Source organism: Hippocampus bargibanti, linkage group LG08 (genome assembly GCF_051943395.1).
Source record: "Hippocampus bargibanti isolate YZ-2025 linkage group LG08, ASM5194339v1, whole genome shotgun sequence".
Taxonomy (NCBI): domain Eukaryota; kingdom Metazoa; phylum Chordata; class Actinopteri; order Syngnathiformes; family Syngnathidae; genus Hippocampus; species Hippocampus bargibanti.
The window spans coordinates 2,846,065-2,868,983 of record NC_142741.1 but is presented as its reverse complement, the minus strand read 5'-3'; the positions used below and the strand labels follow the sequence as shown (position 1 = coordinate 2,868,983).

General features: G+C 39.9%; 1 protein-coding gene across 2 annotated transcripts in view; it reads right to left on the bottom strand.

Annotated features, from left to right (window-relative positions):
- The window catches only part of ubr3 (ubiquitin protein ligase E3 component n-recognin 3), a 43,355-nt gene that overhangs the window by 16,519 nt on the left and 3,917 nt on the right, over positions 1-22,919 (bottom strand). The window contains exons 5-30 of one of the 2 annotated variants that reach the window (XM_089002743.1): positions 22,060-22,100; positions 21,634-21,700; positions 21,416-21,546; positions 20,373-20,601; positions 19,300-19,479; positions 18,133-18,266; positions 17,953-18,039; positions 17,805-17,870; positions 17,370-17,459; positions 17,152-17,280; positions 16,377-16,429; positions 16,163-16,296; positions 15,381-15,466; positions 15,155-15,296; positions 13,916-14,012; positions 12,988-13,129; positions 12,144-12,248; positions 10,660-10,830; positions 10,514-10,546; positions 7,856-8,301; positions 6,830-6,918; positions 5,527-5,676; positions 4,583-4,716; positions 3,838-3,948; positions 2,254-2,454; positions 933-1,069 (exon numbers count right to left, since the gene is read on the bottom strand). In XM_089002743.1, coding sequence (XP_088858869.1) covers positions 933-1,069; positions 2,254-2,454; positions 3,838-3,948; positions 4,583-4,716; positions 5,527-5,676; positions 6,830-6,918; positions 7,856-8,301; positions 10,514-10,546; positions 10,660-10,830; positions 12,144-12,248; positions 12,988-13,129; positions 13,916-14,012; positions 15,155-15,296; positions 15,381-15,466; positions 16,163-16,296; positions 16,377-16,429; positions 17,152-17,280; positions 17,370-17,459; positions 17,805-17,870; positions 17,953-18,039; positions 18,133-18,266; positions 19,300-19,479; positions 20,373-20,601; positions 21,416-21,546; positions 21,634-21,700; positions 22,060-22,100 — 3,385 coding nt within the window. The remainder of the gene's footprint in view (positions 1-932; positions 1,070-2,253; positions 2,455-3,837; positions 3,949-4,582; positions 4,717-5,526; positions 5,677-6,829; positions 6,919-7,855; positions 8,302-10,513; positions 10,547-10,659; positions 10,831-12,143; positions 12,249-12,987; positions 13,130-13,915; positions 14,013-15,154; positions 15,297-15,380; positions 15,467-16,162; positions 16,297-16,376; positions 16,430-17,151; positions 17,281-17,369; positions 17,460-17,804; positions 17,871-17,952; positions 18,040-18,132; positions 18,267-19,299; positions 19,480-20,372; positions 20,602-21,415; positions 21,547-21,633; positions 21,701-22,059; positions 22,101-22,919) is intronic. The other variant, XM_089002744.1, reaches the window with a different exon arrangement.

Here is a 22,919-nt window from a genome sequence, read left to right as displayed (position 1 = left end):
TAGCCAAAATCCAGCAAACAGATAGCCATTAGCCAGCAAACAGTTAGCCATTAGCCAGCAAACAGATAGCCATCAGCCAGCGAATAGATAGCCATCAGCCAGCGAATAGCTAGCCATTAGCCAGCGAACAGATAGCCATCAGCCAGCGAATAGATAGCCATCAGCCAGCGAATAGCTAGCCATCAGCCAACGAATAGATAGCCATTAGCTGGCGAATAGATAGCCATTAGCACACAAATAGATAGCCATTAGCTAGCAAACAGATAGCCATTAGCAATACATACATATTGATTTATATTGCGCTTGTTGAAGCCGTAACAAAGCGCCAAAATGGACAAAAGACAAATGCTGCCCCCTTGTGGGAGTGAAAAACATTGCCAGAGGCCTGACCGGCGCTTTATCAGCACCCACCGGCAAGAAAAACCAAAACTCAAACAAATTCAGGAATGGCGCTCCACGTCATGCTTTTCAATTCTCAAATAAATTCGGGAATGGCAGTTATATGTGCTTGAAATGAGGGCGGCTGTCCAAAATACAATCCAATACATACATATTGGTTTATATAGCGCTTTAACAATAGCTGAAGCTGGAACTAAGCGCTAACATGGACAAAAGCTAAATGCTGCCCCCTCGTGGGAGGGTAAAAAAAAAAAAAAAACATTCCTAGAGGCTTTATCGGCACCCAAGCATGAAAAAAACAAAACCGGAACAAATTCGGGAATGGCGTCATATTTTCAATTCCCGAATAAATTTGTGTATGGCAGTGAATGCGTCAATCAATCATTTTTCTCAAAGACCTTCTGGATGATACAGAGTCAAATATTTACTGAAATATGATTGACAAGATGTCCGCAAAAAAAAACAAAACTCATCACTTCCTGTGGATGGCCAGCTGTTCAAATAATTATGTGTCGGTCCAGAGTGACTCTTACCTCGCCAAGGAGTACATAAAGAGAAAATCATTGTCGGGGGAGCCAGGGTTCTTGCCGTAATCCATATATTTTTTCTGGGTGGTGTTTTTAATATCTTTGATGACCGATTCCATTTCTTTACTCAGGTTGGACTCCGTCTGAGAAAATACACATTTTTCATATTATACCAAAAGGAAAATACAGTGATACCTTGGTTTACGAACCCCTTGGCTTACAAACTTTTTGTTTTACGAATGTTAAATGTATGAACATTTTACCTTGGTATATGAACAATTTTTCGGGATATACACGGAGCTGCCACAATGAGAGCGAACGAGTACGTTCTAACAAGAAAATGGCAGCCAGCTTGTTTGGGTCCTCTATTCCCCGCCCCCAGTCGTCGGTTAAAGCCATGTGATTGGTCAAGAATGGAGCAGTGAGGGGGGGGGGGTTACAGACAGAGAGAGAGTGAAGCCATTCTCCAAAAACGAAAATGGCAGCAGACATTTTTTTTTGTCCTCTATTCCCCGCCCCCAGTCTTCGGTTAAAGCCACGTGATTGGTCAAGAACGCAGCAGTGAGGGGAGGTGGTGTAAACATTAAAAAGACAGGCAGACGACAGAGAGTGACAAAATTGATAGAAAACAGTGAAATTTGGACTCGTTTCAACTTTGATAGTTCGTAGGCAGAGTGTAGACTGCAAGGTTAAAATTCCCATCAATCAGGCTCCACAAGTAACCCGCACAAGACATCTGTGCACTTGATGCAAAAAGCTATCAACCCAGCTAAACAGAACAACATTGATGAGGAACAAGGTAAAATTATAGCAGGGAAAGCACCGACAAGGGATCATTCCTCAAAGACTATCTTGTTTTCTACTCCCCCCTACCCCATCCCCTTTCAAATTGCTGCTGTGGACCGCAAATTTCCCCATTGTGGGCCGAATAAAGGTTTTCTGATTCTGATGAAGACTATGTTCTTTATCAAGTGTTTAATGCTGATGAAACCGGCCACTCCATTCCATCAAGCCATCAACGACCATCACAAAGGTAAATAAAACGACTTTATTAGACAGTACATTTTATTTCTTTAATTATAATGCCATAGCACATTTATTATACATAAAATAAGGTATATATTGTGTAGTTTTAAGGCTTAGAAAATTAGAAAATTATGTTTTATAGGGACCTGGGAACGGATTATTCTCATTTTAATGGTTTCCTATGGGAAATTACTTTTTGGGATACACACTTTTCACCTTACACACTCTGTCTGGGAACCAATTACGTTCGTAAGCCAAGGTATCACTGTAAATGAAACAAAACGTCACACGCGTGACTTACTGGAAAAAGGCCCAGGTTGTCCTGAAGAGTTTCCACTTCCTTTATAAGCACACTAATCTTCTTATTTGTGGGCGAGTGCCACGCACCGGTCTCTGAGCCTCGCCCGGGTCGACAGGGAAGGACGCTGTTCGCAAACTGTCGACATACCGGGCAAGTAAATTCACCCTTGTCGACAGAAAAGCCTTGCAGGACTTGGTCATTCTAGAAGAAATAAAGATAAAGTGTTAGCTCGGGGGTGTCAAATTGTCAAATTTCATTTTTTGTCGCAGTTATGAATTTGGGGAAGCCATTATTAGAATGTTTCATCTGTTCGACATAATACATATAGAGCGCACAACAAATTAACTCATTCGCTGCCCTTCCCGAGCGCTATTCCCGAATTTGTTCGGGTATTGGTTTTTGATGTGACGATAAAGCGCTGGTCAGACCTCTGGCAATGTTTTTCCCTTCCACAAGGGGGCAGAATATGCCTTTTATCCATGTTTGCGATATATAGATCAATATGTATGTATTGTATTTTGTACAGGCGCCCCCATTTTGAGCTCTGATAACTCCAGACCCAAACAACTTAGGAATTAACTCTTATTTTCTGATGAAAGAAGAGAGTCTACATTTTTTTTTACGCTGCATTGAATGTTTATGTAGTCGTAAAATTCAATATTCTGTGGGTCCTGGAATTTGAGTAAAAATGACAAAAACCCTGGCACTGGAGTGGACACATTTTTGCACATCGTGCGGCAGTGAATGAGTTAATGAATAACTAGTTTTCAAATCAAAAGTCAAAAATAAAGACTGTTATTGTGGTTTAAATATGACAATTAGAAATTTCGGTTCGAGTCAAACTTTGAGTGAAAATGACAAAAATGGCTACCGCTGCTCACGCGCACAAAAAATATCCTGTGACTGTTAAGTGACCTTGAGAGTTTTGAAAGGGGCTTAGAAATTAAATGTATTATTACTATTACCATTACTAATAATAATGGTACTATTACAAATAGTAATGGTACTACTACAAATAGTAATAGTGCTATTACAAATAGTGATGGTACTATTACAAATAGTGATGGTACTATTACATATAGTGATGGTACTATTACTAATAGTGATGGTACTATTACTAATATTAATACTATTACTACTATTAGTAATAGTAAAGGTCCTATTACTATTACAAAAACCTTGGCACTGGAGTGTACACATTTTTGCACATCGTCTGGCAGTGAATGTGTTAATAAATAACTAATTTTTAAATCTGAAGTCAAAAATAATGACAGTTATTGTGGTTTAAAAACAACAATTACAAATTTTGGTTCAGACTTGACATGCTTGATTTGCTTTCGTGGGCCGAATAAAATGACATGGCAGGCCAGATTTGGCCCCCGGGCCTTGACTTTAACACCTGTTATTCACTCCAAAGTCCAATGAGACGACAAATAATAAAAAAAAAAACAGGTCTGCTTTCGCTAGCTAATGAATGCTGAAAAACTTGATTGACGATGATGAATACAAATCGATTGATCCATCGATTTTCTTTCTGTCAATCAAACGCTAGAACAAATCCACCCGGCATCGCATTCGTTTTACCCTCAGAGTCTCCATATACGACTTGTGGCAATCGATATGCAACGTGTGCCCGCAGGTCTGCACGTAGACGCCTCCGTCCCAGCCGATCGACACCGACTGCAGGCAGGAGCTCTGCGGCATTGAAAAGGAAAAGGAAAAAAAAGATTACATCAACTTAGTGTGCTGCAGTCCATTATCTGCCTAAACTTGACGTACACGTTTTTTTCTTCCGTATGGATGGTCGTAAAATAGCGCAGTACTTTGTAGGAGAACAATGACTTGTGAGCTTTGAAAGGCGCTTAAAATAGAATGTATGATTATTGTAAAAAAATGCTGAAAAATGACGAAAAAAAATAACATAAACTGTACCAAAACAAAGAAACTAAGCTATCTAGCTGGCTATCTGGCTAGCTGCTATCTGGCTGGCTAGCTAGCTAGCTAGCTGGCTAGATAGCTATTATCTATCTATTATCTCCACTGTGAGACTAATAAAGGCATATCCAATCCAATCCAATCTAGCTAGCTAGATTTCTATCTATTTGAGTTACTTCCTGGTTGAGTGAACGCCGGCGCGTGTGGTTGCCGCTGCTCACCCACAGAAAAAAATTTCCTGTGACTGTAAAGTCTCCTTGAGAGTTTTGAAAGGTGCTTATAAATGACATGTATTATTATTATTATTATTATTATTATTAATCTTTAATTTCATGCGTTTTTTTTTCAACAAAAAGCAATCCAAACGCCCTCAAGCATTTTAAAAGTCACCCACATCCTTGAAGAAGCGTTGTAAGAGGGTGAGTCGCACGTCGTGGGCCACAGCGCACGTGTCTGCGGAGTAAATGTGCTCTTCGTCACTGGTAGGGAGATTCTTTGCCTCACCACTCTTGCACCGATGTCCAAGCACTGGGGAAAAAAAAAACAATATGGGGGTCACATTTTAACTCATGTAGATTCTTTAACTATAACAGCAGTGACCGTATTTTCTGCACTATAAGGCGCACCTAAAAGAATAGATTTTTTTTTTCAAATGCTGACCATGTGCCTCAAAATGCGGTGCGCCCTATGTATGGAAAAGGTTTTAAAATACAGTAAAGTCTCGTTATATCGATATTCAAGGGAGTCCGAAAAAATATCGATATAACAGGGACTATCGATATATCCGACCCTGTTTGCATGTAATTTTCTCAGTGCGTGCATAGAAATAGTATCGATATAACCGGGACTATCGATATATCCGATAGCGATATAACGAGACTTTACTGTATGTCATTCATTGAAGGTGCCCCTTATAATGCGGTGCGCCCTATGTATGGAAAAAAGTTTTAAAATATGTCATTCATTCATTTTTGCAAATTTCCCCATTGTGGGACGAATAAAGGTTTTCTGATTCTGATTCTGAAGATGCCCCTTATAATGCGGTGCACCTTGTGTATGGAAAACTTGTGTATGGAAAATATGTCATTCGTTGAAGGTGCGTAGGAATTTAGCCTAATTTCGCACACATTTTTGCGCATCATCTGGCGGTGAATGAGTTAATTAGCATTTCACCATTTTATTAGCATTAGCATTATTCAATGGTTACTGCATATTTGAAGCCCTTAACGTCACCCCAACTCTGTATTCGATTGAGCAATGAACAAATTGGATCTTGTTTTTTTTTTTTTTTTAGAATGACGTGAATCCGAAACGTTATTAGAAAATACGCTAAAGTACCCGATGAAGCTTGCAGGAGAACAACTAAGCCGGTGGGTCTGTCCTCCGTAGACGGACCACTCTGTCCGCAGATCACACAGTCGTAAAAAACTTCGGACTCCATCAACTCGGATGATCCCAGGTCCATGGCTGCCTCCGTTTCGGGTGATTCTGGCACAAATGAAATCATTCAAAAAAACTTTATTGGATGTGAAGACAATTTACATTTACAGTGATGAAAAGGTTTCTTCGGTCGTCATCTGGACTTCTTTGAAGATGTCGGACGTTTCGCTTCTTATCCAAGAGGCTTCGTCAGCGAACTAAAATCTTTTGCTGGTAGTTTCGGCCCTATATATATATATATTCCTATTGTCCCGACGTGCCAGACTCTGCTGTAATTGGTCCCTGCTCTCAGGTTGGGGAGAGCAGAGGACTACTCACTGCGACTACACTGATTACTTCTATTGTCTTGACTGATTACTTCTATTGTCCAGCCTGATTGTGGGGTCTACGACTGGCCTGATTGCCCTATTTGCTCTTGTATGACCTCATCAGCAAAACTTAGTCTATGTTGCCTAAGAAGTCTGTTGTACGAACGATCGAAATTGAACCACACCCCACCATGGCAATTTAGTGAAGTGTTTTGCTGTTTTATGAAAATAGCTTCTTTTACTCCACAAATGAGTGGTTGCTAGCTTTTAGGTGCAAATGAGTGGTTGCTAGCTTTTAGGTGCATATGTACTGCCGATTGAGGTCCACAAGTATTATCCCTGCGATGCTGATAAAGTCTTTTTTTTTGAGAATTTGTTTAGTCTCCCCAATGTATTGCTCTTTACAATTTTCATTTTTACAATGTATTAAATAAACTACATTACTTTGTTTTTTATTTAGCAGCCTATCTTTTGGATGCACTAATTTTTGCCTGAAAGTGATTATCAGTTTGGATATATATAGGCCCGAAACTACCAGCAAAAGACTTTAGTTCGCTGACGAAGCCTCTTAGATAAGAAGCGAAACGTCCGACACCTTCAAAGAAGTACAGATGACGGCTGAAGAAACCTTTTCATCGATGGACCACTCCTGTATGACTGAGAATTTACACAGACTTACATTTAATTTGAACTTTTGCACAGGCGGTGAGCGTCCTAATGATTACTTAATTACACACGTTTTACCTGACTGGACATTGGATAATCTAAAGCCGTTGAAATGTGAAGAACCGCATTGACGAGTGAATATCGAGCAGAAATGTCACCTTGCGTTGATTTATGACTCGTAAAGAGACGAGGACTTAAAAGGTCACCGCTGCCTCAGCCTGCCTTACCAACATCCATAGCGGTTTCCATGAAACTTTTCCGTCTGGAGGCGAATTCAGCAAGCAGCTTTTGTTGCCGCTCTCGGGCCTTCTGGCGCCTGAAGGAAGAGTAAGAAATGAAATGTGATTTGATTACACATAGTTTTCTTGATTAGAATACCACGCCCCTGGAACGTTCTGAGAAGCCGTGCGTATTTGGGTGAGCAGAAAGCATGTGCGCTGACACAGTAATAAAGATCGATAGTACGAAATATAAAATGATTAAAATAACACTAAAAGTTATAAGATATATTAAATGAACTGTCAACATTTTGATATATACAGTAAAGTTCGTTATATCGATATCGGATATATCGATAGTCCCGGTTATATTGATACCATTTCTATGCACGCACGGAGAAAATTACATGCAAACAGGGTTGGATATATCGATAGTCCCGGTTATATCGATATTTTTTCGGACTCCCTTGAATATCGATATAACGAGACTTTACTGTAATAGCATTAAAAAGAAAACGTTGCTTAAAAAAACAGATTGACATCGTATACTATCCTGTTGTATAGGAGATGCCATTTGTTATGATCACGTGATCCTCGCCTCAGCCATTTTGAATGCTTTACGATTTACGACCGTTTTGACTTACGACCGTTTTGTCGGAACGGAACTCGGTCATAACTTGGATGTTACCTGTATAAGTTTTCCAAATATAAGACACACCACCTTATACGGCGCTACAGTAGAGGCTGGGGTTACCCATGACACGTGGAAATGTAGTCGGTTGCTGCTGACAGTCCTTGCGAAACCTGTTGCGGCTCAGTATTACTTCACATATAAAGCACACCTTCGTGTAAGGCGCAGGCTCTTCATTTGAAGAAAATCAAGGCTTTTGGGTGCGTCCTATACACCAGAAAATACGGTATTCAAAATAAGCTGCCTTTTTCACTTTGAAATTGAAAATGGATGACATCGCAAAAAAAACAAAAATCCATTTCATTTTTACTTACGTACGTATTAAAATCCCGGGTTATCGTTACCTTTCTTCTTTATCCATGGCTTTTTTATCCGTTGGACTGTTCTTTTTGGGAGCCACGGGAGGATGCACCTTTCCACAAATGTCCTGGATGCTGCGCTTGATTTGGCAACTGCGCGCCGCCGCCTTGGTGAGGATTCGCTCGATGGCTGTAATGCCGTCTCCGTGAGCGTGACGGCTCATGTCCATATTCTCGAACCACGATTCCGACAATGAGTTCTGCTTGGATGACAGCTTCTGATGGAGCTTAACCAGGAGGGATAGCATGCTTTCTCTTATCTCCAAGATCTCCGTCACTAGTTGCGGGGGGGTACCCGGCGGTACCCAGCGTGTGGACGAACTCTTGGGCCTGACGACCATGCTAGCTTCCGAACTGCTGCGGTTGATGATCTCTTGGAACTTCCTTCGGCGCTCGGCGACGAGGCTGAACACCTGAGCTTCACGGAGGTTCTGAGATGATAGAGATATTTTTTAATGAATTGAAAAATGGACAACTTGAACATTCTATTCATTAGACGGCTATTGCGTAATTTTTATTACGTTGCCTGGCATGGTGAGTGACGTGGGAGTCAAATATATGTGAGTGTAGAGTTCAATTGTATGCTGTTAGCTTAGCTGCTGGCTCCTAAGTGTATGCTAATGTTTGCTAACTTATTTTGCTAACTTGTTTTATTACACAGAGCGCTGCCTTTGTCGGACATACTATTAGTCCTTGTAAAACTAGGACTACGTTGAAACTTGGCGTCGGAAATGTTGCTTTGATTTTTATTGTCGTGGGATTAACTATAAAATGTGTCCATTCACTAGTTTTTAAATTTGAAGTAAAAAAATACTGACTGTTATTGTGGTGTACAGATGACAAATTCCTATTTTGGTTCGGACTTTAGCTAGCATCATGGAATTTCACATTTGATTTGCTTTGGCGGGCCGAATAAAATATTGTGACGGGCCAGATTTGGCCCCCGGGCCTTAACTTTGACATTACACATAAGGTAAACAAAATGATACTATATCATGCTCCATAGCACATAGAGTAAGTAAACATGGCTTCTTATTATTATTTATCATTTTATTTATGGTTTTATTGTTCTACTGTTTATTGGTCTTTTAATTGTAGTGTCCTTGGGTGCTTTGAAAGGCGCTTGTAAATTAAATGTATTATTATAATTATTATTATTGTTATTATTATTATTACTACTACTACTATTATTATTACTATTCTTATTACTACTACTATTATTATTACTACTATTACTATTAATACTATTACAACTACTATTACTATTATTATTACTATTACTACAATTAATATTATTACTCCTATTACTATTACTACTATTACAACTATTACTACTCTTCATACTATTACTACTATTAATATTACTACTACTACTGTTACTATTACTGCTACTAGTACTATCACTATTACTACTATTACTACTACTGCTACTACTACCGCTACTATTACCACTACTGCTACTATTATTCAAATGAGAATAAACCAGAGGATATAGATGGATAGAAAGGATGCTTCATTATCATTGTCAAATAGCTACAATGCACATAAAAGTCATATAAAACATTTGATAAAAATTCTTTCCTCATCCTGCCTGTTGATAGCGGTTCAGACAAAGCCATTACACCCCAGAAGTCATCGCGAAGCGTACCTCCCTATCTGAAAGATCGCCCCGACTTCACCTGCGCCGCGCTGTTAAATAAACATCCATCATATTCCCCAGACATGGCGACATCTATCACGCTGACATGCAGTTAAAAGGCGTTTACTCCAACCTGTATTACACACATTATTAGTTTCGTCATACACAAATCACAGCACGCGGGGAAAGGACCCTGATTTCCAAACGTGCAAGGCTAAAAGAATTTTTTAAAGGACAACCGACACCTCTGGACAAGTTGCGTCCATAATTTGTAAAATGGCTTTAAAAGACGTCTACTGAGCGCATTTTACTAAGATTCCACCGCATATAGCTATATTTGACGTTTTAAGACTCGCGCTGAATATTCAGGAAGTCTTGTTTTCGAGTTGTTGACGTTGCCTGACGTGACGTCACGGAGGGAACGTCCCTGACTGAGAAAGTGACACACAATGCATTTTGGTTTTTTTTTTCTTTGTCCGCTGGGAATTTACACAAATTCCCAGCGGACAAATCAGCCCATTTTCCAACGGAGCTTGTGCGCCATCTTGTGCATTTTCTGAGCGCTACATTGGAGTCCAGACGGCTCGAATTGATACGGAAGGACTTCTTTAATCGATTGTAAACATTTATGCTTTCCTCTTCAGAACTATTTGAATAATATTCATAACTGGATGAGTAACAAGAAAGCATCATCGCCGAATCTGAACTCCCTGAAGCCATTTGCTTTGATTCTGGAGCAAGGCAGTTTGTGAAGGAGTATCCTGGCGTGATGTCACGAACAAGGGGGCGGGACTTTCTTTAATATCCCCAGTTCCGAGCTCATTTTGTGTCAGTTTTTGGACACTAAGTTATTTTTATTGGTGTTTCGCATTTGACAAAAAATATCAGCCAGCGTGTTTTGGCTGTTTTAGATGCTATAAAACGTTTTTTCTGATGTCAGTTGGGAAACAAAAAAAAATGGTGTCGGTTGTCCTTTAAATCGTCAAAGGGCTACAAACAACTACCTCTCTCCAATTGGCTGAAAGGCGCCTGGAGTTCTGCGAAGTGAGGACAGCACAGCCAACAACAATAACGATAATGAGACGCGGATCACTCCTCGGTAGTTCACGCCGATATTTTGGTTTGAATCCAAAATGGAGTCCCTTTTTACCTGGCCATAAGATGAGGCTTCTGAGCTGGTGCTAGGCGGAGCCTCGCGCTTCACTTCGGGCGCCGTCTCGGGAACTCGAACTCGCACAAAGTTGATGACGTGGTGCAGGTTGGAGATGAGGTTAGTTCCGGGGAACCAACTGTCATGACAGTGCTCCTCGATGCAAGGCTCCTGAATAATAATAACAATAATAATAATAATAATAATAATAATAATAATAATAATAATACATTTCATTTATAAGCGCCTTTCAAAACTCTCAAGGTCACTTTAACGTCACAGGATGAGTTATTCTGTGGATGAGCAGCGGCAGCCACACGCGCCAGCGTTCACTCAACCCGGAAGTAAATAGAAAGCTAGCTAGCCCGCTAGTAGATCTCTCTCTCTCTCTCTCTCTCTTGGCAGTCCATCAAAGTCGAATATGACATAGCTTCCATTGTTATGTGGGGTATTCGCTAATAGATAGCCAACAGATAGCTAGCCACCAGCTAGCTAACTAGCTAGATAGCTAGTTAGCTAATACACTAAATGTTACTAAAATACATAGATAGATAGCTATATAGCTATCTATATAGCTAGACATTTAGATAGCTATATAACTAAAAGATAGCTAGTTAACTAATACACTGAATGTCACTAATTAAACTAATAATAATGTAAATTTCTCCACTGCGAGACTAATAAAGGCAAATCAATCCAATAAATAATAATAATAATACATTTCATTTATGCCTTTTAAAACTCTCAAGGTCACTTTACAGTCACAGAATCAGTTTTTCTGTGGGTGAACAGCGGCAGCCACAGGCGCCAGTGTTCACTCAACCCGGAAGCTAGCTAAGCTAATAGCTAGTTAATAGCTAGCTATCTAGATAGCTAGCTAGACAGATAACGAATAGATAGCTAGCTAGATAACCAGCTAATTAGTCAGATAGCTAATAGACAGCTAATAGATAGATAGCTAATAATAATACATGGCCTTATTGTCCGGTGCGCCCTATATATGGAAAAAGTTTGAAAGTACACCATTCATTGGGGGCGTGCCTTATACTCCGGTGCACTTTATACACCGGAAAATATGGTATTATATAAATATGTAAACGGTTTGGTGATGATATAAAAGGTGATGACATCTGCATAAGTGGGTACATCACCCACAATATTGATTTGTTTTAATAATTTACCGTATTTTACGGTGTATAAGGCGCACCGGAGTATAAAGTATATACAATGGTGTATTTTCCAACTTTTTCCCATATATTTGGGTGCGCCTTAATCACTGAAAAATACGGTAATTGTCATCACAATGAATTCTTGGAGTTAGGACTTCAAAGTGAACAACATCCAAAAGAAATTCATTTTGTATTGATTAAATAATTAATTAGTTAATTAAAATACATTATAAAAAAATGTACACTTATTTTTTCATCCATTCAGTAATCTAAGAATTTTATACCCCGTTTTATGTTATCTTTTGTTTTTCTCACCTCATCTTCCTTGGCGTCTTGAACCTGGTTGTCCAAACCCAGCTCGATGAGGTAAAGCACCATACACAGCACATGTTCAGACATATTCTGATGGTCCATCCATATCTGATAGAGATTAGACAGAATAAGAAGTTATCATATTTAAAAAGTTTCATGCTGTTATATGCTTAGTCAATATGTGGGGTCAATCTGAGGTCAAGAGACACAGCAAATTAAACTGTCATCTTCATCTAGGAGATCTGGCCTAGGACAGAATTTAGGACTTGGGAAACTCCTTTATCACCGAAGCAATTTACGACTTGAAACTCCTTCACAGGAAGAGCTCATTAGCCAGGTTACAAATTTATCAGTTCATGGAAGAGACAATGTTTTATTGTTGACAGCTGTTCGCGCTTAGAACTCAAGAGGTGTGGTATTCTAATCAAGAAAACTGTTTTACTAATGTAGCACTTTAATTTGCTGATACTCTCAATAAATAGATTGGCTGAGAGCTGCAGAATTCAGGCCTCTGTCATGAATGGCTGTGTCTCCTGCCGGCAGTAAAGACAATCTTTCTGGGTCCGAGCCGTCGTCCACAGTGTCTGATCGAACATCTCTGACATTACTTATAAACAAAATAATAATATGCAATAAAACAATTTTCATGTATTGTGTATGATCCAGTGGTTTGCATAATGCCATCGGATGTTTTGGTATCTAAACATCTTCGACATCACGTCTTTCTCGATTTAGCGGCGTATGAGGACCAAATTATAGCTACGTTATCGGATTTAAGGTCTATTAAAAAAAGAAGCTTGGCACAGATGAGGTAAAAAACATCGTATCGTACAGAACGGTGGCATACCTTATAAAGGAGAGTGAATATGACAATGTGCAGGGTCTTGCAGTGCAATAGTTGGATGAGGCCTTTGTAGCACGGGTGCAGAGGCGTCCTCTCCTTATATGGAGGCCAGGGGTTACCAGTGTGAATTCCAGATTGCTTTAAACTGGGTGACAAAGAAGAACAAAAGCACAAAAAAGGCGGTGTTAGCGAAACAACTATTGAGCGCATTTATATTTTCAATATATCATTAGCATGAAAAAAAACAACAACAAGGTCTCCCGTTCTTTTTTATAAGAGTGAAATTGTACATATCAAGCCAACCGGCCCATTGAAAACCTCAAAAAAGGTGACGAGGATGTAGAAAAACAATTAACTAAAAAGTGTATTAACTAAAAGTGTGTATCCCAAACATTAGTTTTCCATTGGAAACCATTAAAATGAGAATAATCCGTTCCCAGGTCCCCATAAAACATACTTTTCTACTTTCTAAGCCTTAAAACTACACATGTACAATATGTTATGGTATTAAAATTAAAGAAATAAGCTGTACAGTATAATAAAGTTGTTTTATTTACTTTTGTAATGGTCGTTGATGGCTTGATGGAATGGAGTGGCCGGTTTCATCAGCATTAAACACTCGATGAGGAACGTCGCCTTCTTCTTTCATCGTCTTGAGGAATGATCCCTTGTAGGTGCTTTCTCTGCGATAATTTTACCTAGTTCCTCATCAATTGTGTTCTGTTTAACTGGGTTGATAGCTTTTTGCATCAAATATTACTGTAGTGACCATAATAGTGTAATATTACTGAAATATTACTGTAGTGACCATAAACAAGGCGCATCAGATTTTAAGGCACGATGTCAACTTTGAAGAAAAAGGAAGGCTTTCAGGTGCGCCTTTTAGTGCGGAAAATACGGTACATCATAATATTTGTAGGCTTGAACTTACAACGCTGAATATCGATCCATTGCGGACTGCACATCACGTCGATACACGGTTCGGAGAACAACCATGATGGGGTCAAACTCATTCTCCCACACTTGCGCTGTTTTGAGGGGAAAAAAAGACACCATGTGGTTTGGAACAGCTGCTCCCAAATGATTGATTGATTTGTATTTCCCTCATAACAGCTTCCATTGATGCAAGTGGAGTAGTACTGCCACCAAGTGGTCTGATGAGGGCCAATAAAAGTGTTTTCCTAAAATGTACTGGAGCCATGAAGATATTTTGCATTGCAAATAAGTAAAAATTAACGAAAAAATTACATTGAAATGATTAAATTGAAAAAACGAAATAAAAAATAAAATAAATAAAATACAACAAATAAAACACAAATACAAAATATTAAAATAAAATACAAAAATACAAAAAAATGGACAGACAGCTAGGTAGCTAGGGCGCTAGGTAGCTAGGGCGCTTGGTGGCTATGTAGCTAAAGCGCTAGGTAGCTAAGGCGTTAGGTAGCTAGGTAGATAGGGCGCTAAAGAGCGAGCGAGATATCTAGGGCGCTAGGTAGCTAGGGCGCTTGGTGGCTATGTAGCTAAAGCGCTAGGTAGCTAAGGCGTTAGGTAGCTAGGTAGATAGGGCGCTAAAGAGCGAGCGAGATATCTAGGGCGCTAAGGCGTTAGGTAGCTAGGTAGATAGGGCGCTAAAGAGCTATCTAGATATCTAGGGAGCTAGATACATAGCGAGGGAGCTAGCGATATAGATAGATAGAATACTAGGGAGCTAGCTAGCTAGCTACATAGGTAGCTAACTACATAGGTAGCTAGCTAGATAGGTAGCTAGGGAACTAGACAGATAGATAGCTGGGAGCTAGATAGATAGCCAGGGACCTAGATAGATAGATAGCTTGGGAGCTAGATCGGGAGATAGGTAGGGAGCTAGATAGGTAGATAGCTAGGGAGCTAGATAGAGACCTAGGGAGCTAGCTAGGGAGCTAGATAAATAGCTAGCTAAGGGGATAGCTACCTAGCTATCTAGATAGATAGATAACTATATAGCAAGATATGGGGAAACGTTGCTACTTTAAAATATTTTTTTTCATGAGGCCCAAGTGGTCTTTACACTGGCGTTACTAACGATACGGGAAGGCCCACAAGCAAGTCATAAATTATTTCATGTGACATAAAATGTACAATATTTACTTTAGGCCCTTATCCAGGTTGGCCGTGCAGTACATCCTACCTTTGGGCGTGTACATGCCCTGCTGCATGGAACCTCCTGGCTCAAAAACCGGCGCTTTGAAATCAGCCACGGCGGAGAGCATCTCCTCAAAACTACAGCTGCCCGGTACGATGCCACTCTTTGGGTTTGGATTCTCAGGAATCTGAAGAAATATTGTTGAGGAACACTCTGGGCAGACGGATTAAATCGGCTTTGACCTAGCGTTGCGACTTTCTTGAAAGGATACAAGGTCTAACAAGGAGCTGTGAGTGCGATCGTTCATACATAGCTGGGAGACCATCTCAGCCCGAAGGATCTCGTCATCTGTCATCCCTGGTGGTGAGAGTGAAGAGCAGATAAAATAGATAGAAAACAATGAAATTTGGACTCATTTCAACTTTGATAGTTCAAAAGCAGAGTGTAGACTGCAAGGTTAAAATATCCCATCAATCAGGCTCCACAAATAACCCGCACAAGTCATCTGTACACTTGATGCAAAAAGCTATCAATCCAACTAAACAGAACACAATTGATGAGGAACAAGGTAAAATTATCGCAGGTGAGGAACTAGGTAAAATTATCGCAGAGAAAGCACCGACAAGGGATCATTCCTCAAGATGGTGAAAAAAGAAGGCTCATCAAGTGTTTAATGCTGATGAAACCGGTCACTCCATTCCATCAAGCCATCAACGACCATCACAAAGGTAAATAAACCGACTTTATTATATAGTAGATTAATTATAATACCACAGCACCTTTATTATACATAAAATAAGGTATATTTTAAAAATTATTCTCTATCAGAAGCGAATCCCTCTTTTAATGTGTTGACCGCTACGCTTATCAGCCCTACCCGGTGCCACCTTCAACAAAAACAACAAACTGTTGATGGCCGACAAAATGCCCCCCCCCCCCCCCCCCCCCCCATTCTGCTTGCCCTTATCAGCCCAGCCACAATCACAAAGGTCGTCGTTTACCGTGAAAGCGGCGGTGTCAGCACTTTGACATCGTTCACAGGAGACTACTTACCTAAATGAATACGAAGGCTTGTCAGGATGACTAAGAAGGTCAGAGCGCCTTCAAGCATCGGTCTTTCTTGTTCGGAGTCTAACACGGCGTTCTGGTGTTGAGATGCCATTGTTAAAAGATCAACCACTTTGAACCTGCCGAAGGAAGATAATTACAATTTTGGCGTGACTACTGAATATAAGGGATGCAGAAAAGTGCATAAATGAGACGTAACCTTTCAAAAACACTCGAGATGAAATAGTCTGGATCAAGCCTTGATGCGCAAACCTGCAGAAAAAGAGTGGAGGAGATTCTATGTGTGACTCACAAACGCGCATGAACAATTTATCTCATTATAATAATACATTTCATTTCTAAGCGCCTTTCAAAACTCTCAAGGTCACCTTATACAATTGATGAGGAACTAGGTAAAATTATCGCAGAGAAAGCACCTCCAATGGATCATTCCTCAGGATGGTGAAAGAAGAAGGCGACATTCCTCATCAATGCTGATGAAACCGGCCACTCCATTCCATCAAACCATCAACGACCATCACAAAGGTCAATAAAACCACTTTATTATACAGTACAGTTTATTTCTTTAATTATCATACCATAGCACATTTATTATGCATAAAATAAATGTATATTTTGTGTAGTTTTAAGGCTTAGAAATTTAGAAAGTAGAAAATTATGTTTTATGGGGAACTGGGAACGGATTATTCTCATTTTAATGGTTTCCTATGGGAAATTAATTTTTCGGATACACACTTTTCACCTTACACACTCTGGGAACCAATTAAGTTCGTAAGCCAAGGTATCAATGTAACTCAGATAGAAAGCTAGCCAGCTAGCTAACAGAAAGCTAATAGATAGCCAGCTAGACAGTCAGCTAACTAGCTAGATAGCCATATAGCTAATAATAGCCAGCTACAGAGCTAGCTAGCTAGACAGATAGCTAGACAGATAGCTAATAGATAGCAAATGGATAGCTAATAGATAGTCCAAACCTGGAGCAAATAGATGTCAGGGTCAATCATGGAGTTGCAGAAATGCGACTGCACGTAGGTCATAGCTTGCCCTTTTATCTGTAAGCCATTTCGGACCCACATGTTGCTGTGGATCTCTGATAGGCAGGCCTAAAAAAAAAAAAAAAAAATATCAAAAACAAAAAAACAAACCAAAAAAAAAAGTATAACTTATCAGAAGAACTCAGGCATGCTTATACCTGGATTTGCAATGGATGCACCATGATCTTCATCAGCATCTCTTGGTCGGGAAGGAGGCTGTCCAAGTCCAGACCTTGACACTTGACAGCCTGGGAATTGTTCAAAACAACAGTGTTTTGTGAAATACAGTAAAGTCTCGTTATATCGATATCGGATATATCGATAGTCCCGGTTATATCGATACTATTTCTATGCACGCACGGAGAAAATTACATGCAAACAGGGTCGGATATATCGATAGTCCCTGTTATATCGATATTTTTTCTGACTCCCTTGAATATCGATATAACGAGACTTTACTGTAGTGAACACTCCATAAATCACAGGGGATTGAGAATGAGCCCTGTGGCATCTCGCAAAAACCTAGGGAAGAAATCCACGGCCCGCCACTGATTGTATACAAGTTCACTGAAATGCTAGCAGCTAATACCTACCTTACTGAGGAACATGGCATAGTAGCGGTGGAGTGGCAAGTGAAATGTCACTTGATTTGGCAAAGGCTGGAAGAGGAACAGAAGCCATTAGAAACCTGGAGAGGCGTTTGAAGAACAGTACCTCCCCCCCCACCCCCTTTAACTTTACCTCATCATTAAAGCTGATGGCATCAAACCATATCTGAAGCGTCTCCAAACAGTAGCGCACTACGGTTTTAGTATACTCTTGAGTCTCCTGAAGACAACAATTCCAACATGTTAAAACTCCTTCCATGGCTGCACAGCTTCAAGTTTGAGGGGATTTAAAAAAAAAAGAGGCGGGGCTTACTTTAACCTTGCAGTGAGTTAAAAGCCCCCACATTGGTTGGGCACAGGCCTCCAACTCAGCTGCGAATGCTGCATAGTACGTCTGAGACTCAAATTCCACGTGTTCGTTCAATTCCCGCTTATTCAGGTTCATTCCTGTCGCAGCGGAAAATGACAAAATACAGGCATGGTTCCTTGGCTTACAAACTTAATTGGTTCCCAGACAGAGTGTGTAAGGTGAAAAGTGTGTATCCCAAAAATTCATTTCCCATAGAAAACCATTAAAATGAAACGATGAGGTTTCTTCAGATGTCATCTGAACAAATTTGAAGGTTTCGGACGTTTCGCCTCCTATCCGAGAGGCTTCGTCAGCTAACTACAGTCTGACTGGTCATATCGGCCCTATTTATATATCCCTAATGTCCAGACATGGCGGCGCCGGACACAGCGCCGGTAGGTCGTTAGGTCCCTAGGTCGGTAGGTCCCTACTCGCATGTTGGGGGGGAGCAGAGGACCACTCCCTGTGGCCCCACTGATTGTTCCTACATTCCTGACTAACGACTGGCCTATTTGCCCCACTCCCACCGGTATCACCTCATCAGCATTACGAATGTTGCCTAACCTGTTTTGCCTAAGCAGGCTATTTTATGAACGATCCAAATTGAACCTCACCCCAGCAGACCGGTTTAATGAAGGATTTTGTTGTTTTATAAGAATCGCTTGTTTTACCCCCCTTTCAAACCATCTATGTTCTGCCCGGGGACAAAACCTAAACACTGGTTTAGATATGTGGACGATACTTTTGTCATAATAAAAAAACAAGAAATTCAATCCTTCATAGATCACCTCAACTCTGTAGACATCAACATTAAATTTACTCGTGAGGACATTCAAGAGAACCAACTAGCCTTCTTGGATTGTAAAGTAATTATAAAAGAGGACAGAGCGCTAAAAACAGAAGTCTTTAGGAAGGCTACGCACACTGACCAATACTTCCTTTTTTGACTCTAACCACCCTTTACAAGACAAACTAGGAGTTATCATGCCATGTCAAATTTTAACAGAAAAACTAAGTCAGAGCGGACATGTTGTTTTGCCGAAGAATGTCGTGGAGGAAGCTATGCAAGTACTGTATGGCGACGGTTGGTTTTATTTTTGGTCAATGGGCGAAGAAGAAAAAAAAACTTACCTTGGAAAAACGACACAAAGCTCATCCACAGCATCAACAAAGAGTGATCTTCCAGGAACTTTTTGGCAACACTTTGGTGCGATAAGATATTAATAAAATCGCTAACTAATGGCCAGTATGTGTTATTCTTCAACAGAGCCTCGCTGCAATTCACCACAACGTGGCGACTGTTTTCTTCATCTAGAAAAAAATAAATAAAACTTAAAATTAAAACCACTTAAAAGGACAACAGACACCATTTGTTGTTTCCTAACTGACATCAGAAAAACGTTTTATCGCATCGAAAATACCCAAAACACGCAGACTGATATTTTTAGTCAAATTCAAAACACCAATAAAAATGAGTGTCCCAAAACTACTTCAAAATGGCGAGTTTCAGAAGGTCCCGCCCCCTTTTTCGTGACGTCACGCCAGGATACTCCTTCACAAACTGCCTTGCTCCAGAATCAAAACAATGGCTTCGGATTCGGAGAAGATGCTTTCTTGTTACTCATCCAGTTATGAATATGATTCAAATAGTTCTGAAGAGGAAAGCATAAATGTTTGCAATCAATTAAAGGAGTCCTCCCATATCAATTCGAGCCGTCTATGACAGCAATGTAGCGTCCCAGAAAATACACAAGATGGCGCCTAAGCTCCGTTGGAAATGGGCTGATTTGTCTGCTGGAAATTTGTGTCAACTAGTATCAAATAGTAGTCTTGGTGCAACACACAACAATTCACCATCACGTTATTTGTGTTTTCCTTCTGATTTCGCCATCAACACGAAGTTTTCACACCAAACAAAGTACCCAAAATGCATTGCGTGTCACTTTCTCGGTCCTTTAGTGACGTCACGTCAGGAATCGTCACCAACTCAAAAACAAGACTTCCTGAATATTCAGCGTGAGTCTTAAAACGTAAAATATAGCTATTTTATGCGGTAGAATCTTTGTAAAATACGGTCAGTAGAAGTCATTTGAAGTGATTTTAAAAATTATGGACACAGCTTGTCCGGAGGCGTCGGTTGTCCTTTAAAATCCATATTTATTTTAACGGCGATTAAGAAACAATCCATCAGGAGGAGAGCTTACCTTGAAGTTCACTTTTAATAAGGCAACTTTCCATCATGTAAAGGAGGACAGTGACCATGATGTCCAGCAACTGACATTCTTCGGTCACATGACGAGCCAATTCCTCATTGCTGAACAACTGCACGCTGATATGTACAATACGGTTGGACATCGTGTCCGATTCGTGGCTTTTCATCAGGGTTTTCATGATGAATGCATAATGCTGGACAAAGGTTTTGGTGAACGTGATCTTGAAGAAGGGGATGGAGGAAAAATAATAATATTTGTTGCAAAATGGTCATTTGTTTCTGAGTACAGTGATACATTGGCTTACGAACTTAATTGGTTCCCAGACAGTGTAAGGCGAAAAGTGTGTATCCCAAAAATTAAATTCCCATAGGAAACCATTAAAATGAGAATAATCCGTTCCCAAGGTCCCCATAAAACATAATTTTCTACTTTATAATTTGTTTAAAGTTGTTTTATTTACCTTGTGATGGTCGTTGATGGCTTGTTGGAATGGAGTGGCCGGTTTCCTCAGCATTAATCACTTGATGAGGAACGTAACCTTTTTCTTTCACCAACTTGAGGATTGAATCAACCTTGTAGGTGCTTTCTCTGCGATAATTTTACCTAGTTCCTCATCAATTGTGTTCTGTTTAGCTGGGTTGATAGCTTTTTGCATCAAGTGTACAGATGGCTTGTGCGAGTTGTTTTGTGGATATTTTAACCTTGCAGTCAACAAAGTTGAAACTCTCACTGTCGTCTGCCTGTCTCTTTAATGTTTAAACCACCTCCCCTCACTGCAGCGTTCTTGACCAATCACATGGCTTTAACTGAAGACTGAGGACGAGGAATAGTGGACAAAAACAGTCGGCTGCCATTTTCTTGTTAGGAGAACGGGCTCGTTTGCGAACGACACATCACTCATTGTGGCAGCTCCGTGTGTATCCCGAAAAATAGTTTGTATGGCAAGGTAAAATTTTCATAAATTTAACGTTCGTAAACCAAAAAGTTCGTAAGCCAAGGGGTTCTTAAACCGAGGTATCACTGTAATTGATTACCTTGTAATCTTGATCAGGCAACATGTTGAGCAAGAAGGTGACTTTCTTCTGAGGGAATTCATATTTGATTGTCCAAAAGAGCAGCTCCTCCAAAAAACATTTATGCTTCAAACATTCGATAATTGACAAGTCTGAAGATGGGGGGTAAAAATATGCATCATAAGAAGACAAAGTTTATCATTTTATTTTTAATTTAGTTTAATTTCCAGAAACGTTACCTTTTGTACTGCTACTCAGCTTCACTCTCTTTCGCTGACCGACGGACTGTCCCGCATCTTGGTCCTCCTGCGAGTAAAAAAAAAATATATATATATATATATATCCCTACTGTCTTAGCGAAACAAAATACATTGTTTGAAAGGGGAGTAAAATAAGCCATTTTCATAAAACAGCAAAACCCTTCACTAAATCGCCATGGTGGGGTGAGGTTCAATTTGGATCGTTCCTACATATGGCAAAGATGATTTTTTTTTCAATGCCTATGCAGTTTACTGACTTTTTATTACAGAAATAATTTGACCCTCATATAAATTCATTTTCACTTTTGAGAAAATTTGTGTCCAAATTTGTGTCCGCAGGAATCATAAGATGTTCCATTGCTACTTTTTTTTTTCTTAATTATTCGTTGCATGTTTAGGACAAACCTCTTTGCTCGACTCATCTGGGCTCCCTGGTGCTGCCGATCCTAAAAGTGAAAGTAGTTTGAGTTATTCGCCATGGTTGTTGACCATTAAATCCGTACAGTGATACCTTGGTTTACGAACCCGTTGGCTTACGAACTTTTCGGTTTACGAACGTTAAATTTATGAACATTTTACCTTGGCATACAAACTATTTTTTGGGATAAACACAGAGCTGCCACAATGACTGATGTGTCATTCGCAAATGAGTCCGTTCTCCTAAAAGAAAATGGCAGCCCACTTGTTTTTGTCCTCTATTCCCCACCCCCAGTCTTCGGTTAAAGCCACGTGATTGGTCAAGAACTCAGCAGCGAGGGGAGGTGGTTTAACTATTAAAGAGACAGGCAGACGACAGAGAGAGAATGACCAAATGGATTTAAACTTTGATAGTTCAAAGGCAGAGTGTAGACTGCAAGGTTAAAATTCCCATCAATCAGGCTCCGCAAATAACCCGCACAAGCCATCAACCCAGCGAAAAAGAACACAATTAATGAGGAACAAGGTAAAATGATCACAGAGAAAGCACCTACAAGGGATCATTCCTCAAGATGGTGAAAAAAAAAAGGCTACGTGTTTAATGCTGATGAAACCGACCACTCCATTCCATCAAGCCATCAACAACCATCACAAAGGTAAATAAATTGACTTTGTTATACAGTAGTTTTTTTTCTTTACTTATAATACCACAGCACATTTATTATACATAAAATAAGGTATATTTTGTGTCGTTTTAAGGCTTAGAAAATTAGAAAATTATGTTTTATGGGGACCTGGGAACGGATTATTCTCATTTTAATGGTTTCCTATAGGAAATTAATTTTTGG